Here is a 14,699-nt window from a genome sequence, read left to right on the forward strand (position 1 = left end):
TAAGGGTACAAACAATCCCATCTAATCTAGTAATCTAATCTAATCATCCTCTTGTGCACCAAAGAAAATATCTCTCCACTCACTTGTAGTTCATTCTTATCTATAACACCTGACACCAGCTCTGCTGTCTCTTAATTCCATACCTAATTCTTTCTTTCATGTTCCCACCAGCCTCCAACCTACATCCTTCCACAAGCCGTCCCCTGTTGGGACATCACCCATCTATTGTATTACCCAGTGCTGACTGGCATCATCAATCACTTCAGTCTTTCAGATAGCAAAGTTTAAAGTAAATTTATTATCGAAGTACGTACATGCCACAACGTACTACCCCACAACCAAGATTCATTTTGTTGCAGGCATTCACATTGGATACAAAGAAAAACAATAGTGTTAATCATTGAAAAACTATGCGCAAAGAAAGACAGACAAATAACCAAAGTGCAGAAGATAACAAACTGTGCAAATACAAGACAAACAAATAAACGAACAAACACATAAATAAATAATATTGAGAACATGAGTTGTAGAGTCATTGAAAATAAGTCCATAGTTTGTGAAATCAGTTCAGAGTTGAGGTGAGCGAAGTTGTCTATGCTGGTTCAGGAGCCCGATGGTTGAACAGTAGTAACTGTCCCTGAACCTGGTGGTGTGGGTCCTAAGGCTCCTTCCCAATGGCAGCAACAGGAAGAGAGCACAGTGTGGATCATGAGGGTCTGGGACGATGGATGCTGCTTTCCTGTGGAATTGCCAGCTGCAACTGTGCTCAGTGGTTGGGAGGGCATTTCCTGTGATGGATTGGGCTGCATCCACTGCTTTTCTGCTTATGGGCAATGGTGTTTCCATACCAGGCCATGATGCAACCAGTCAGAATACTCTCCACTCTGTGTCTATAGAAGTTCAAAAGTTAATTCCCTGCAGAGTCACCCAGCTCCAGCCCTTCCCTCACCACTTCCAGAACTGATATCAGAAACAGAAGAAGGCCACTACCCCCTTCATTCTGCCACACACTCAGTAAGATGATGACTGATCTCATCCTGTCCTCGACACCATCATCCTGCTTGGCCCCTGTATCTCTTCTTGGCTTTGAAGCTGATATATCTGTTCATATCTGGTTTTTGAGTTTATTTAATGACTTTGCCTTCACAGCTCTTTGGGGTAAAGAATTCAAGAGAATTGTGACCTTCTGAGACAAGTTGATCTCTATTTCCATTGGGCAACCCATTATTCTGTAATTGTGCCCTCACATCAAGCTTAAAATAACCCCACCAGGAGAAATATCCTCTTCACCATCAATTTTGTCAGTACCCCTGGGAACTTTATATTTCAGGGGTTGATCTACACGTCACCCTTTTACCTTGTTGAAACAATCGTACAGTTCATCCTAACCTCAACTTGCTGTGTTTTTCAATTTATTTCTGGTATTCCACCCTGCTTATTCCTTCTGAAAAGTCCTGTTTTGTCTCAGTGGGAGTGTTGGGGTCTTGAACTTGGCTGCAGTCTGGGGTCTTGAGCTTGGCTGAAGGCTGGGGTCTTGGGCTTGGCTGAAGGCTGGGGTCTTGGGTCTTGAACTTGGCTGCAGGCTGGGGTCTTGGGTCTTGAACGTGGCTGCAGGCTGGGGTCTTGAGCTTGGCTGAAGGCTGGGGTCTTGGGTCTTGAGCTTGGCTGCAGGCTGGGGTCTTCGGTCTTGAGCTTGGCTTGGGATCCTCGAGGCTTGGGTTCTTGGAACTTGGTTTGGGACCCTCGAGGCTTGGGTTCTTGGAGCTTGGCTTGGGACCCTCAAGGCTTGGGTTCTTGGAGTTTGGCTTGGGTTCTTGGAGCTTGCCTAGGGACCCTCGAGTCTTGGGTTCTTGGAGCTTGGTTTGGGACCCTCGAGGCTTGGGTTCTTGGAGCTTGGCTTGGGACCCTCGAGGCTTGGGTTCTTGGAGCTTGGCTTGGGACCCTCCAGGCTTGGATTCTTGGAGCTTGGCTGCGGGATCGTCGGGACTAGGGTTCTTGGAGCTTGGCTGCGGGATCATTGGGGCTAGGGACCTTGGAGCTTGGCTGTGGGATTGTCGAGGCTTGGGTTCTTGGAAATCAGACACAGACTGGGAACCGAACATCAACATAGTGCTGAGACTTATCCTTCGACAAGCTGGGACTTATCTTTAACATGACACTAACATGAGACAGGACAGAGCATAGACATAGAGCAAGGACTTATCCAAAGACAAGCCGGGACTCAACTTCATCTTCATACCAAGCTGGGACAGGTCTCTCTGTCAGGTAACAGCTGAACAGCCGGACTTACTCAACAGAGGCAAGGACAAGAGAAGACAGATACCCCCCGCAGGGCAATGGCAAAAACAGCCTGATTTACCCTACGGAGGCCAGGACAAGACAGATCCCCGCAGGGCAACGGCAAAACAGCCTGGCTTACCCCACAGAGGAGAGAACTGCCACGGTCTGGTCCGTGAAGTCCATATTCCAGTTCATGGACTGGTCCATCGACCCTTGCTCCAGGTTTTCCTGTCCACCCTGTTTCTGTTCTTGTTTAGCTCTAATTGAGACAGCTGATGCTCGTTGGGGCTGGCTGCATAAATACCTTCAGAGACCCGGGTATGGCTGCTGAATTGTTCTTGTCCTTACTCCTTGTATCCCTTGCTCTGCCTTCTGTTTCCTTGCCTGAAGCCCTGCCTTGTCTTGCCGGTAACTCTCACCTTGCCTCAAGTTCTCGTCTCGCCTTGCTTTGCCAGAAGCCTTGCCTTGTCTTGCCAGTAACTCTCGCCTCGTCTCGCCTGAAGTCTTGTCCTGGAGCCACCCTGTCCCTTCCCTCCGCCCAGGTAAGCCAGGCCGTCTTGCCGTTACCTGGGGTTGGTTCTGTCCCTTCCTGTCCCTTGCGTCTGTCAGGTGGTGATCCACGCCCTGGCCAGGAGTACCGCGCCCTGGCCAGGAGATCCGCGCACTGCCCAGGTGTACAGGGCCCTGCCTAGGAGGAGCTTGCCAAGCCTCGCCTCAAGTCTCCTGCCTTCAGCCTCCAGCCTCGCATCGCCTCAAGTCTCCTGCCTCCTGCCTAGCCTCAAGCCCGAAGACTCCAGCCTCCTGCCTATTCTCAAGCCCGAAGGCTCCAGCCTCCTGCCTAGCTTCAAGCCCGAAGGCTCCAGCCTCCTGCCTAAGCCTCAAGCCAGAAGGCTCCAGCCTCCTGCCTAACCTCAAGCCTGAAGACTCCAGCCTCCTGCCTAGCCTCTTGCCAAGCCAAGTCAAATCTCTAGCCTCAAGCCTCTTGCCAAGCCAAACCAAGTCTCTAGCCTCTAGCTTCTAGCCTGAAGACTCCAGCCTCGTCCTGCCTGCCTGCCAAGGCTCGTCCTTGCCTAGTTCTGGGGTCCAAGCCAGAGGCAAGACCCAGGTACTGGGTCCTTGTCCAGTCTCTGACTCAGAGTCCAAGCCCCGGCTCCTAGCTCTCTTGTTCAGTCCTGTTTCAGGTTCCTGGTTTTCCTGTCCATGCCCTTGCCATCGCCCTGTATCCTAGTCCTATCCCTAGTACTTCAGTGTCTGTGTCTTGCACTTAGGTCCGCTCCAGCCACCCCACCTTATGACAAGAACAAGAAGAGACAAGCACCAAAGAACGACAGACAGTTCCATCTCTGCTCCGGGGAAGCTCCGAGTCTCAGTTCAGCTAGCAACCTCAGCTGGCCCAGGAAAAAGCCAAATCCATACCACAAAGACTACTGCAACAAGTAGCAACAAGGCACCATGAAGCAAAGGTCCTCCAACCAGGCCTAAAGATCACAAATGTTTTCACTAACATTCCATCAGCAGGTTTTCTCCAATGGGGACTGAATGCAGACTTTACACATTTATTCCTCATTCCTTGGTGAAGTGAACTTCTGTGCCTTCTTCCTGGTCATTCTCACCTCAGTCTCAATCCTTAATTCAATGGCCATTGCCTTGTGGAAAGTCCCTCCATCTGATAATAAACTTCGGGTGGTAGGACATTCTCTTACTCACTAACAGTAAGGTGCTCCTTCCCTCCGCTAGCCTGCAGGTCACCATTGGGCAACTTATAACACCTGCTTAGCACCCCAACTCATCAGGGTCACATGAAGTCATGAGAGCTGGTGGTTGGTGATATGAGCAGCTGGTGCATAGCACAAGTCAAGCAGACAATCTCTGAAGTGTTTTGATAATGGCTAGGGTCACCCCTCTTGTAAAGACCACTGCCCAGAAGATGGCAAAGACAAACCATGTCGGAAGAAATATTAGCCAAGAACAACCATGATCAGGACCATGATCGCCCACGTCATATGACACGACACATAATGAATGAATGAATGATCTTATGAGACCATAAATCATAGGGGAAGAATTAGGCCATTCGGCCAAATAAGTCTGTTCCTCGGTTCCACCATGGCTGGTTTATTATCCCCATTCTCCTGCCTTCGTCCCATAACCTTTGACACCTTTTCTAACCAAGAAGCTATCAACCTGTCGTGGTACATTACAGTAAAAAAAATTCCAGCTGCACAGCAACGAAGGCTATGTGCGCGGGAGCATTTCAGTTACTGCGCGGCCGCGCACCCGCGCAGCTTAGAGGAGACGGTGGAGGAGAGGCTTCTGAGTTCCTGACATCCCGAGAGCGATACCGTCTGGAGTTTAGCCATCTGGCGCTTAGCTCCTGGTAGGGTCAGCCATCGCGGTAAAATCAAGAGAGAGGTTCTGGACAAATAGTGATCCAACCAAGACCTCAACTGTAGAGCAGCGTGAGATGATGACACATCACAACGGCAGAGGAAGGCTACAGCAGTGAAGGCCCCCAGTATACTATGCCACTGTAAACGTGAGGACGCACCGATAGACAAGCCCTTTGGAGAATATCGTACTCTGCTCGAGTGACCGCAGTACCCCACATGACCCACATCAGCAACCTCTGTAAGGTCAATAAGGTCACTCCTCAGCCTCCGTGGCTCCGGGGAAAACTGTCCCAGTCTAAACAGTCTCTCCGGGTAATATGCTCGTGGATCTTCTCTCATAGCCTTTCTAGCTTAACGAAGTCATTCCATGATGTGTAAATATATTTCCCGTCCCGATTTTCGCTGGATCTAAGTACACTAACTCCCGTCCCAACAGCACAGTGGGAACACCTTCACCAGATGGACGTCTGCGGTTAAAGGAGGAGGCTCTCCCCCGACCCCTCTCAAAGGCAAACAGGAAATGGGCAACGAAAGCTCATTTTGATTGACGACCTGTGTCTAATGTTGGAACCATTTCATTGGCTGCAGGTAGCTTTGGGTCGATTTGAGACTTCAAAGGTATTAGATTTTAAACAGCACTTCGAAAGTTAAAATTGAAAACGGAGAGGGAAATAGGATTGCAAACACAAATCAATGAACCTATCAACCTCTCTTGTGCCGTATCATAGAACAATTGAAAAGTTAATATTATCAAGGACGTCACGTTTATTTTTAACCTATTTAACATTTTAAGGAAATGTTAAACACCTCAGATCTGGTACGGAAACGATAGAGAGATATAATCGAACTATATAACTTTCACGGGGATCTGTGAGTTGTATCTAGCGTAAACTATGGTTAATCTGAACAACATCACCCCACCCCGCCCCGCGTTTCCTTTCTCAGTTAATATAAATGGGACAGTTTCACGAGGATTTCACGCGAGTCACCGGGAAATTGAGAATGTAAATTATCTGGGCAACTGCATCCTCGGTTGGTGTATAAAACAAATAAAATATGGCATCGTGGAGGCTTTTTAAGTGATATTAAGGATTCACTTGCCCACACAGACGCATTTTGAAATAATGTGCAGAGGTCAGCGTGATCGGAAGGTATGGATAGTGAGTGCTGTATCGGAACTACTGACACAAACAGTTCTGTTCTCGATGAAAAATGGACGTAATTGTGTATAATTTACTCCCAGGGCAGCGCTTCTGGCACGATGCCGCGCTATATTTAGACGTGGTAGAGAGATAGAGGGTCTCAAACGCAAGGTGATTCTGGATTACTTTCTTCTGCCCTGAGCTCTCTGCTGGAGGGGCGAATGGGTCTCTGAGCTGGCGTGAAGGCAGACGTTGCCGGCTCTTGCTCCATCCCGCACCGGCACAAACGCATCTTCTCCGAGAGTGGGCGATCGCAGATAACCGAGTTGAGAATTTGAAAGTAAATAAAACGAAGAGGAGTCTCTAGTCTAACTGGCGCCTCGAGGCTCACATTTTCACCTAGGGATCACTAGACTCCCCTCCTGCCTCATTAGCCCGACCATCTCTCGCTACACATTTCACTTGTTCCCTCCCTGATGTCCCAACACGGACCAGAGCTGGTCCTCAGTGCATTAGTCATCCGTGCTGAGGATTCGATTGGGCGCCGCCCATCGTCCCCGGGAAAGTATAAAAAGAACAGAGCAATGAAGCAGCGAGACAGAACCCGGGAAACCACGAGACGCTTTGCCCACAGGGAGAGAAAAGGAAAGGGAACGAGAGAGACAGAGTGTGAGGCAAGAATGACAGCTCTCTGCAGCCGCGAGATGGGTTACCTCGGCTTCCTCGCTTACCTGGTTGTGTTTTCGTACTTGTCCGTGTCCTCCGCGGTCAGTCTAGATCTTACAGAAGCCAACAATGTTTCGAAGATTAAATTCAATCCCAGAGGAAATCTGTGGGCCACAGGTAAGGGGACGGCATGTCCAGTGCAGTGAGTGTGGGTCTCGGGGAAGCGGTCTTATCTCCGGTTGGGCTCACATTTACATTCGGAGGAAGGGTTGGGTGATGTTTAGGAGCAATGCTCAAGATGCTGGAGGAACTCAGCGGGTCGGGCAGCATCTATGGCGACAAATCGACAGTGAACGTTTGAGGTCGAGACGCTTTGATGAATGTTGTGTCATGCACCTTGTGTGTTGCTCCAAATTCCAGCATCCGCGGTCTTTTGGGTCTCCAAACTTTCGATGGAATCGGGAATAGAGACTCGGAATCAGTACCTATCCAAACTGGGGAAGGGGAAGGTAGATCATTTAAAATTAACCATGTTTGTACGTTATCAGTTTGAGCTTCTTAAAGTGCCATAGAGTCACAGAGCACAACAGCAAAGGAGCAGACCCTTCGGCCCATCTAGTCCATGCCAATCTGTTATTCTGCCTAGTTCCATTGACCCGAGCTGGAGCATGGCCCTCCATCCCCTCCCATCCATCTACTTATCCAAACTTTTCGTAAATCGTGATTTAAAACCGTAAGAGATTAAGACACTGGGGCAGAATTAGGCCATTTCTCCTATCGAGTCTTCTCCGCCATCCGATGGTATCTGATTTATTATTCCTCTCAACTCCATTCCCGTATCCTTCGACGCTCTTACTAATGAAGAACTTTTCAATCTATGCTTTAAGTATACCAGGTGATAAATATTGAGTTAAATATACCAGTAGTTAAACATTTTATCCGTGAAATAATACAAGAATAGTTTTTAATTTTACTACCAATGCTACTTCGCACAGCTAAGGGAATGGCCTGGTCCCGCCCTCGTTCTCTGGAATTGTACCATCTCTTCTCTTCATTCCTCTACCTGTTATCCGTTTCCACAGCCCAGGTGAGTGTAAGGAGTCTGTGTACGAATGTTGCTGGCCAGTAGATGGCAGTGTAGTCGATATGAGGAGAGGAAGCAGTCAAACCTGTGGTACCTCATCCTCCAAACCTGTAAATGGGCCGCATGTGGTGAACAAGGTTCCGCCAGGGAAACTGACCTCTCACCACGGAGGTGCAGCGGAAAGAGCAATTGCCTCGCACCTCCAGAGATCCGGGTCCGATCCTGACCTCCGGTGCTCTCTGGGTGGAGTTCGCACGTTCGCCTTGTGATCGCGTGGAATTCCTTGGGTTAACTGAAGGCTGCAATGTGATTCAAGTGTGTAAACGGCAAATGAACTATGCAAATACAAAAACAGAAAAAATAATAATAAATAAATAATAGATATCGAGAACATATTATTCCCCCCGGCCCAAGAGCCTTATGGTTGAGGGTAATAACTTTTCCTGAACCTGGTGTTGTTGGACCTGAGGCTCATGTACCTGCTTCTTGATGGGAGCGGCGACAAGAGACATTGGCCTGGGTGGTGGGGGTCCTCGATGATGGACGCTGCGACGGCGTCCTTTGTAAATGCAATGTCGGAGAACGCAGGGTTAAGGTACGACTAGCATAAAGATGGGAGTTGATGACGGGCCGAAGGGCTTGTTTCAGTCTCTGTGACTCTACTGGGTGGCTGCTTTGAGACGATGCATTTGACAACGCACCAGATGTACGAGGGCGCACAGCCCAGATGACTCCGCTGTGACGATCTCTATTGTTGGGTCGCAGGACACTTTATGGGAAAGAAGAGCCTGTCAGATTATCCAGATGGATATGACGATACTCCGGCGCTACTCCCTCTCACCTCTCCCGAAGACACTAAGACTATCGGGAGCCTACTGAGCCGGAGGATGCTGGAAATCGCCCTGGCCCAAGAAGCAAAGGGGAAGCGAGTGAGATACGGCTCCGGAGCCCAGGTAACGCCGCGAGTGCAAATATATTTCAGGATACAGCGGACAGTGCGGACGAAGGTGATGGTATGAACGGTGCCAGTCCACCCGCACGTTCTCCTGTATTCAATATATTTTCCCGATCGATGTGTACATGTTGGGTACTTCCTTTAGGAGAGCCAATAGACGCGAGACAGCTCCCCCGAGTCCGCAATAACCATCAAACATACATCTTCCTCCCATTTGATTCTCAATCATTTTATTCCCACCAGCTCCCCCAGATTGTACCGCTCACCAACTCGTTAGGGACAATTTAAATCGCACAATTAACATCATCCCGCGTGTCTGAGAGACGTGGGAGGAAACTGCAGCACAGGCGGGAAGTCCGTACCGCACTTTCTCTGTAACTGTTACACTTCATTCTACTTCGTTTTTGTATTACCTTGTTCTACCTCAATGAACCGTGTGCTGATTTGATCTGTATGAACAGTATGCAAGACAAGCTTTTCACTGTAACTCGGTACATGTGACAATAATAAGCCAATACAAATAACAATAACCCACCTGATCAGACGGAAACGTACAAAACCTACACTTTCAGCGCCCGAGGTCAGGATCGAACCTGCGTCTGTGGAGTCTGCCAGCTCTCAGACGGTCAGTCAGCGTTACCGGGCAACTGCCTTCAAACATTCTTCAGACACCCCCCGGGGATCTCCGCCTGCCGACCCACTCTGGCTCCTTCAGAGGTACGCGGCGATTGGCATCTGCCCGATTCTGATTCTGTACCATGTGTTAGAAATATCCATTAAATAAACCACATATATTTCCTGTCTGAGGCTGGTCTGTTTCAGCCACTTGAGGTCAAAGTAGGTGTCCAAAGTCTGGTTAATTGTTCAGGTTCAAGTTCATGTCCAGTACATCTCCCCTACTGGTACACAGGCTGCTGACGGCAGCCCACCAGAGTACACTATCCTGGCCAGTCCCTCAAGCTGTCCCCATGTGTAGCCCATCTTCCAAGACCCTTCCTCTTCCCTGAATGGTGTCTTTGGTGCTTCTGTTCGTTTTTTCAGTAGCTATGGGTTTTTTTATGGATGGAGTTACTGGCCACATGCTCAATCCTCCTCCTTTGGCGTGATACACGTATGCACAGGTGCAATGAGAAACTTAGTCAATCCGTGTCACAGGCACAAAAGAAAGTTGAACGATAGGTGAAGTGCATTTTAAATTGGGGTCAAACAGAACACTACATCACAGTACAAGCCCTTTGGCCAACCTTTTAACCTACTCCAAGATCAATCTAACCCTTCCCTCCTACATAACCCTCCACTTTTCTGTTATCCACATGCCTTTCTAAGAATGTCTTAAATGCCCTCGTGTATCTGTCTTTACCACCGCCCCTGGCAGGGCATTCCACGCACTCACCACTGTCTGTGTAAAGAATTTATCTCTGACATCCCGGCTATGCCTCACTCTAATCACCTTAAAATGACACCCCATCGTATTAGCCATGTCTGCGTTGGGAAAAGTTTCTGTCTATCCACTTTATTTCTGCCTCTTCTCATCTTTCACACCTCTGTCAAGTCAGTTCTCATTCTCCTTTGCTCCAAACAGAAAATCCCTCACTCACACAGCCTATCTTCAAAAACCATGCTCTCCAATCCAGACAGCATCCTTTAAAAGTTTTGGATATATTGCATTAAAATAACTATTTTATGTGAGAAATGTAAGGTGTGCAATGCAACAGGTCTATTGTATGTTCAGGTCCAACTGATGCACCTTATCAGTAGCATTTTTCAAAACACTGGAATTCTGACATCTTGGTGAAACTAGATTCAGTGGGTAAACATGTTTTTCCACCCCATTATTAGATTCCACGACTCCATTATATTCCATATCAATTCTCCCAGCTGCAATTGTGTAAAAACAAGTGTTTTATCTTAATTCGACCATTCTGTAAACTTCCCTTTGCAAGGACACAAATCTTAAGTCCCTTCCAGAGTTTCAAAACATAATTAAGTACACTGACACGTTTCCAAATCAGACCATAGTTCTCTGAATAGGGTCAAAAGTCCTTTTGGCCTGTAACTGAACATAGGTTCCAACAAACTACCCTCCAATGCCTTCTGAATCGAATCCACAACAATAAATAAGAGGAGGGGAACCCCCTCATCCCAATTTTTCCCATTTTTCACTCAATATGCTTTAATCATGGTCTTAAGAGTTGAGTTGAACTGTTCCAAGCTTCCCTTGGACTCCGTGTGATATGCAGATGTGTGATATGCAATGTGCCTAGCTTCTAATTCTCTAACTATCCCCTGGAATGTTCTCGAAGTAAAGTTACTGCCCTGGTCAAACTGAATTTCTTCGGGCAGATCTACCAGTGTGAAAAACTTACTGAATAACTTCACCCCAGTCTTTGCCTGGATGTTTCTGAGAGGAACAGCTTCAGGAAACCTAGACACAGCACACACAATTGTTAACACATACTGACAACCAGCTGCAGTCTTTGGCAATGGGCCTACACAATGTACTATGACCCAAGAAAGAGTTTCACCAAAAGCAGGTATCGGTTTAAGTGGTGTTACTTGAATAATCTGATTAGATTTCCCCTCAACTTGACAGGTATGGCATGTCCTGTTAAAATTCACAACATCATTCCTTAAACTAGGCCAGTAAAATTCCTTCATAATCCTGTTCACTGTCTTCCTCGAGATCCACTTTACGGCATACTGTGAGCCATGTTTAAAATTTCAGCCCTGTAAACTTTCTGAACCATCACGTGACTTGCAGGCACAGTGGCTGGTCTCCACTTCCTCATTAACATCCCATCTTTAATGTAATGTCCCATTGACTCTCTCTGAACCTCCTCTCCTGTGAGAGCTATCATTTCAGAATCACGCTTTTGTTCCTCTATAAATTCCTTCCTCAATAAGGACTAACCTTTCCTTTCCTCCTTGCTCTCCTCAGCTTTACTACCCTCAAAGTCTTGCTGAAATCTGGAAGGTAGAAAAGCCTGTGTCACATCATCATAATTTAAACCTCTGGTCTTGCTGTCATAGGCCTCAACAGGCTGCTTAAACATACCTTGATTATCTGCGCATGTGAAATAAACATCTGTCTTTCTGTGTGGTTCCCTAGCAACAGCTTTGCTCACCAGTTGAACAGCTATATCAACCTTATCTTGGAGAGGTGTCAACATTCCTCCATTGTTTACTAAACTTAGCACCATCACCAGGCTTATAAGAATCATGTATACATTATGGAAGAGACCAAACAACCCCTCCATCTGATTACGACCTTCACTTCGACTTGCTTCCATAACATCACACCAAATACAATGATGATGACCTTGCAGGTGTCCAAATGTCCAAACAAAATTCAACAGAGTAGCACAACTTTCCTCAGCAGCCTTTTGTCCTGGAAGCAGGGTCAAAGGTCATGTAACTAATCCAACCTTAACCAGCACTTTATCCAAAAGTCCAGGATCAGCACTTTTCCCATTACTTTCAGTAAAATTTACCCCATCAATTTTCACCTCATCACTAACTTTTAAAACACTGTGTAATACACGTGACTGAGAATCCTCACATTCCACTGGTACCAAGGTTAACCCCTTATTCACTGAACCAAGATCATCTGACACAAAAAAACTGCATTCCTTTTCAACCAAGTCAGACACCTCAGACTTTAACTGAGCTTCACACAAGGTTCAAAACTCTGTGAATTCACAGGTACTTCAACAACCTGAACACAGGCAATCGGGACAGCTGCCTCTTCTGGGCTGTCATCACTTGTCCCAGTTTCAAATTCAAGGACACCCCAAACCTCCCAGCTATTCTCTGGCAAACTCTCATCTGGAGTAAACTCAAGCTCGTGGGTCAAAATCTCTTTGTCTGCTTTCTTAGCAGACCCCCACAAGATAGCGGCATCCTCTGCACCTAGGTATGCCCTTATATCATCAGGAACACAACTTTTAAATTCATCACACAAAACAAGCCCTTCCGAGCTGTAAAAATCATCAGGGTCCGACATTCAACCTCTCAGCTGCCACATCTCCCTTATCAACTGTCTCTGTCTTTGTGCCTCTTCTCTCTGTTTTTCTGCCTCTTCGGCCTCAAGCCATTTCAGTTGCAACTCATGCTGTCTTTTCCTATCCTCAGTCTCCAGCCTGTATTTCTCCAGCTGAAGCTGAATCTCAGCCTCAGTAAGGTTACCTTCTGCGAACATTTTCAATACATCCTCAGTAAATTGTTTCGTCAAAACAGAATATTCAACTATCTTCTTTTGAGTTTCTATCTTAGTCATACCCTTCTTTACCATTGTAAACTTTAATTCCTTGACAATGTCACACAACTCATACTTTCTAGCTTTCGTCAAGGACATAGGGTTTGGTGATCCCAGAAATCCTGCAACATCAATTTCTGCTGTTTTTCCACACAACCAAATCTAAAGGGTACTTTCCCCCAATCAATTCAAACAAGCCTCCTGACCAATTTGTTCATATCCCAGACAAGCCCCCAATTTTGTCACATACCCCGTGACGGGAATAAAGAACCAGCAGAAATAGAATACACTTTGGAGTCCAGGATTGCTATTAACTAATAATATTTATTAGTAACTACGCAATACTGTAATATAAATGTAAATACATCAAACAGGTTAGCAATGATTATATCAAAGTAAGTGTGGAATGTCTATGAAAATCAAGCTTCTTCAAGTCTAGGGGTAAAAAGATACAGTCTTACAATGATGAGTAAAGTTCAGTTCAGTTCGTGGTATTGAATTGAGTAGTGATGGAGAGAGACAGAGAGGGAGAGAGAGGTTTGAGTCTTCAGGTGAGCTGACCCCGCCGAACTTCTTGCTGTCCTCCGAAATCCTTTGAAAGTCACCGACTGTGACGTGAACAATGGGGACCGGTTTCCTGTGGTAGAGCTATCACCCAGGCAAGGGTGGATACATGGACAACTCCCCACCGGTCACTGCCTTTTCTTTTCACTGCAAGAGCCACTGATCGTTCTGCCTGATTGATCCTCCAAAAACCTACTTTTTCTGCGGGCACAACAAAGCTCATTCAGTGTCCGAGGTCTATATCATCTGATCTTCTATTTTATCTTCCCGTGCTGAGCACCAACTGTCTCTCAAATAACTGCTCCTTCCTTTCTCTGTGTAAGAAATCCAAGAAGACAAATGTAGTTGAGAAGTATCAACACGCTGCTGAAAAATCATAACATCGATTGTCCATTAAATAATGATGCCTTCGTTTACCATCGCAAATTACGAGCTGCTCGGAGCCATCTCTAACTCAGCAGAAATCCAAAAGTTAGCCAGTTCTTTCTCGTGCCTTAAAGTGACAGTCCAACAGTTAGTCTTCGTCTCTCTCTCTCTTTTCAAACGACATGTCGGTGTTAAATAACTCTCTCTCTCTCTTTTCAAAAGCACAATTCATAGGGGTAATCCAGCACAGTTCATAGGGGTAATTTAGGACCCCGTCACACTCCAAACAGAAAATCCCTCACTCATTCAACCGATCTTCAAAAGACATGCTCTCCAATTCAGGCAGCATCCTTTAAAAGTTTTGGATATATTGCATTGAAATAACTATTTTATGTGAGAAATGTAAAGTGTGCAATGCAACAGGTCTATTGTATATTTGGAGAATATTGTATGCCACTTGTATAAAACACTGAGGGCAATTACACTGCACATTGCCCACACCCGCAGTGGGTGCACCATGTCTGTATGTAGAATGACACGTTCACTCCATTTTTCATTCCAGGAAACAGGACTAATAACGAAGATTATCGAGAGGTATGGCAGAAGTACAAAGAAAAGATGAACATCCAGGAAAATGGTTGGTGAAGTTGTGAGCAAGATGACTCGAATGGTGAATGTGGACATTTTGTTGTAACAATAGTGTATTTCCATCACATATTTTATGTTTTGCTTCTGTACACTTATCCATATCTATTAAAGAGGGAGCAAGGATTATTCTGTATTTTTCTGACTGTTTTGCATTGTTAAAGTACATTTAATGTAACCACGAGGTTATGCTTGGCGAATAAAGAATATATTGTTTATGCAACTAGTACTTCCAATTTAATCCCATGAAAATGGATTGAGAAACGGGATCACAGCTGCAGATTGGGGGAATGGAATTGCTGACATAGCCTCACCCATGAAATGGTGTCCTTTGTCCTGAAAATATAAAATT

General features: G+C 46.3%; 1 protein-coding gene across 1 annotated transcript; it reads left to right on the forward strand.

The window, feature by feature from the left end:
- Positions 1–6,492: 6,492 nt before the first annotated feature.
- On the forward strand, positions 6,493–14,324 carry LOC134358123 (neuromedin-B-like). The gene is made up of 3 exons (XM_063070113.1): positions 6,493–6,655; positions 8,328–8,515; positions 14,265–14,324. Exons 1-3 carry the CDS (start codon positions 6,493–6,495, stop codon positions 14,322–14,324), a joined length of 411 nt encoding a protein of 136 aa, XP_062926183.1.
- Positions 14,325–14,699: the final 375 nt, after the last annotated feature.

Source organism: Mobula hypostoma, chromosome 18 (assembly GCF_963921235.1).
Source record: "Mobula hypostoma chromosome 18, sMobHyp1.1, whole genome shotgun sequence".
Classification (NCBI taxonomy): domain Eukaryota; kingdom Metazoa; phylum Chordata; class Chondrichthyes; order Myliobatiformes; family Myliobatidae; genus Mobula; species Mobula hypostoma.